At 51.8% G+C, this 3142-nt stretch overlaps 1 protein-coding gene across 1 annotated transcript; it reads left to right on the forward strand.

The window, feature by feature from the left end:
* Positions 1–204: 204 nt before the first annotated feature.
* On the forward strand, positions 205–2902 carry LOC147123940 (C-C motif chemokine 28-like). Its single transcript, XM_085968317.1, has 3 exons — positions 205–381; positions 1310–1436; positions 2341–2902. The coding sequence occupies exons 1-3, from the start codon at positions 318–320 to the stop codon at positions 2441–2443; spliced, it is 294 nt and encodes a 97-aa protein (XP_085824443.1). The 5' UTR covers positions 205–317; the 3' UTR covers positions 2444–2902.
* Positions 2903–3142: the final 240 nt, after the last annotated feature.

Raw genomic sequence — 3142 nt, forward strand, 5'->3', positions numbered from 1 at the left:
GCTTTGTCACAGTCTATTTAGTTTTGTCACAGTCTATTGGCACGCCACAATATACAACCATCATCTGTGGCTGTGACGGCAGCAGCCTGTAGCGGGGTCTGTGTTCGTGGGTGAAATACGTTTCTCGGTATATTCCCGAAAACAACGTGGTGCCGCGGGTCTCAGCCTGCCCGGAGCTTGCGTCATTAGTTTCCAATGCTGTGGGAGACAGAGTTCCCTGACGATATAAGGAGCCTCCACAGCACTCTCACAGCACAGAGAAGGCTTCGCTCACAGAGTCTCTGCCTCGCAAGCTCCCGAACACACAGAGAGAGAGGATGGAACTGAAACTGGCTGCACTGCTCCTCCTTGCAGTCACAGCTCTGCTACATTTCACAGCAGGTCAGTGTCATCTTGCCTTTCCTCCCCTCGGTTTAATCTTGACAAGTTAATTCATTTAATGTTTTCTTTTTTTAACTCCGGACTCGTGCTGGGATGCGCGTTCCACAGGTCACCTTGTCAGCCGTGGCTCAGTGCGTTAGCTCTCTCGCCTCGGAGTCAGAAGGTTGTGGGTTCGAGTCCCCACGCCATGAGACTTGATCACAAAATCCAGGCTGACACTCGCAGAGCAGTACTGAGGGAGTGCTGCACTGTCAGAGGGGCAGTACTGAGGGAGCGCTGCACTGTCAGAGGGGTAGTACTGAGGGAGCGCTGCACTGTCGGAGGGGCAGTACTGAGAGAGTGCTGCACTGGCGGACGGGCAGTACTGAGGGAGCGCTGCACTGTCGGAGGGGCAGTACTGAGGGAGCGCTGCACTGTCGGAGGGGCAGTACTGAGGGAGCGCCGCACTGTCGGAGGGGCAGTACTGAGGGAGCGCCGCACTGTCGGAGGGGCAGTACTGAAGGAGCGCTGCACTGTCGGAGGGGCAGTACTGAGGGAGCAATGCACTGTAGGAGGGGCGGTACTGAGAGAGCTCTGCACTGTCGGAGGGGCAGTACTGAGGGAGTACTACACTGTTGGAGGTGCCCACTGGTTCTGCTTGAGATTAAAACTCATAATTTTGAACACCTCTATTAAATCTCCCCTTAACCTTCTCTGCTCTAAGGAGCACAATCCCAGCTTCTCCAGTCTCTCCACATAGCTAAAGTCCCTCATCCCCGGAACCATTCTAGTAAATCTCCTCTGCACCCTCTCCAAGGCCATGACATCCTTCCTAAAGTGCGGTGCCCAGAATTGGACACAACACTCCAGCTGAAACCTAATCTTGTATAAAGGTTTAGCACAACTTCCACTTGCTTTTTAAGTCTAATTCTTATCCTTCTACCCCCAGCCATGCCGAGCAGTTACGCCATTAGCTGCTGCACACAGGTGTCCAATAAGGTCGGCGCAAGGCTACTGAGAAAGGTGAAAAACTTCAGGATCCAGGACAACCAGACCTGTGACATCAAGGCAGTTGTGTAAGTGTCTCCTCCGGTGTGTCTCGTTTTCTTTCAGAGAAGGAATATTCCAGAGAGTTCTGGTCACCCGGCTGCAGGGAGAACGTCGGTGCTCTTGAGCAGGGCAGCAACTCAGGTCCCTCTGGCTATGGGAGAGTTATGTTGTAAGGAAAGGTTAAGGGAGCTGGTGAGAAGGTGGGTAGGTGGGACTAAGGGATATAGTGAGAAGGTGGGGAGCTGGTACTGAGGAATGCGGGGCGAAGGTGGGTAGGTGAGGTTGAGGGATTTGAACACGAGGATGCTGGACCAGGAGCCAATGTAGGTTGGCGAGGGCAGGGGTGATGGGTGAGCACACACATGCTGCACGCAGATGGACCCAGAGGAAGGGACTTGCAAGCAAGGGCTGAAGGAAATGGGCACTGACATGAATCAGTCATTCATGAAAGAAAGACTTATGAAATAATACTGAGTGGCCTACGGGTGGCGCTGTCCAGGGAGAGTATAAATACTCGGGCACGAGCCCAGCTTGCGCAGGACATTCTTAACAGGAACTAGTGAAGGACACAACTAGACCTCCATGTTGTAAAACAGTTGATTAAAGCTTTGTTTAACGCTTAGACCAAGTGCCCAGTAGTTTTCTTACATCAGACACTAGCCTCACTTTGAGACCAGGGTCAACGCTACGAAAACGCAACACTTGATTGGGATCTCGCTTCTCAACGTTTGAGGCCTAAGGTTTTCCGAGAACATTGAAAATGTCAAAACTGAGATCAATAGCTTTCTGTTAGGTAAGGGCATTAAGGTTTGTGGAATGAAGGCGGCTGGGTGGAGTTAAGATAAAGATCAGCCATGGTGGGTCAGGCGCGAGGGGCTGAATGGCCTCCTCCTGTTCCTATGAGTGAATTCTGTTGAATTTTTCCCGCAGGCTCTACAGGGGTCACCAAACATTATGCGCGGATCCAGACAACGCACTGCTGGGAAGATGGATGGAGAAACATAAGAAGAAGGAAATCCGTTCGAGGAGATGAGGTGCCGGCTGGTGGTGGAGGAGGAGGAGGATGATGAGGAGGAGGAGAAAGAGGAAAAGGAGGAGGCGGAAGAGGAATGGAGAAGGAGACGGCATCATCCACTCTGCCTTCCCGCCCCGCGAGAACAGTGCGCGGAGTGCTCGGTCACCGGGCACCGCGGGCACCGATTGCGGCATAGCCTTGGAACCACTGCAAACAGATTGGAGGGTACCGGCAGTGATGTCAACACTGGAACACCAACCATTAAAACAGACACGGGAATGGCGGACGAACTTATTCAATGCACTGTTGGATCAATGGAGACTGGTTAACTCTTCCCACTCATGTACCAATGCATATTATTATTATTTTCATATTTATGAGCAGTATTTTGTTGGGGAGGGGGTCGTTATTTGGGGCAATATTTTATTTGTACCCTGTTAAGCAAAACACAGTCTGGCAGGGAGTGAGACCTTTAAAAAGTGAGATGTAAAAGTTGTGAAGAGTTTCAGATTGCAAGCAGAACAGAACAAAATCCAATCCAACTGGGATCAGATCCAGACCCATCCTTCAGACCTGGGATCAGATCCATCCCTGTCCCTCAGACCTGGGATCAGATCCAGACCTGTCCTTCAGACCTGGGATCAGATCCAGACCTGTCCTCCAGACCTGGGATCAGACCTAGACCCGTCCTTCAGACCTGGGATCAGATCCAGACCC

Source organism: Somniosus microcephalus, chromosome 1, assembly GCF_052327205.1.
Source record: "Somniosus microcephalus isolate GS21.2 chromosome 1, FLI_Smic_1.0, whole genome shotgun sequence".
NCBI lineage: Eukaryota > Metazoa > Chordata > Chondrichthyes > Squaliformes > Somniosidae > Somniosus > Somniosus microcephalus.

Bases quoted from the DNA above. Each gene is read 5' to 3' on its own strand.
- LOC147123940 (XM_085968317.1), top strand. From the start codon at position 318: ATGGAACTGAAACTGGCTGCACTGCTCCTCCTTGCAGTCACAGCTCTG. The intron at 382-1,309 runs GTCAGTGTCATC...TTCTACCCCCAG, and splicing joins TCTGCTACATTTCACAGCAG to CCATGCCGAGCAGTTACGCC. The intron at 1,437-2,340 runs GTAAGTGTCTCC...TTTTTCCCGCAG, and splicing joins TGTGACATCAAGGCAGTTGT to GCTCTACAGGGGTCACCAAA.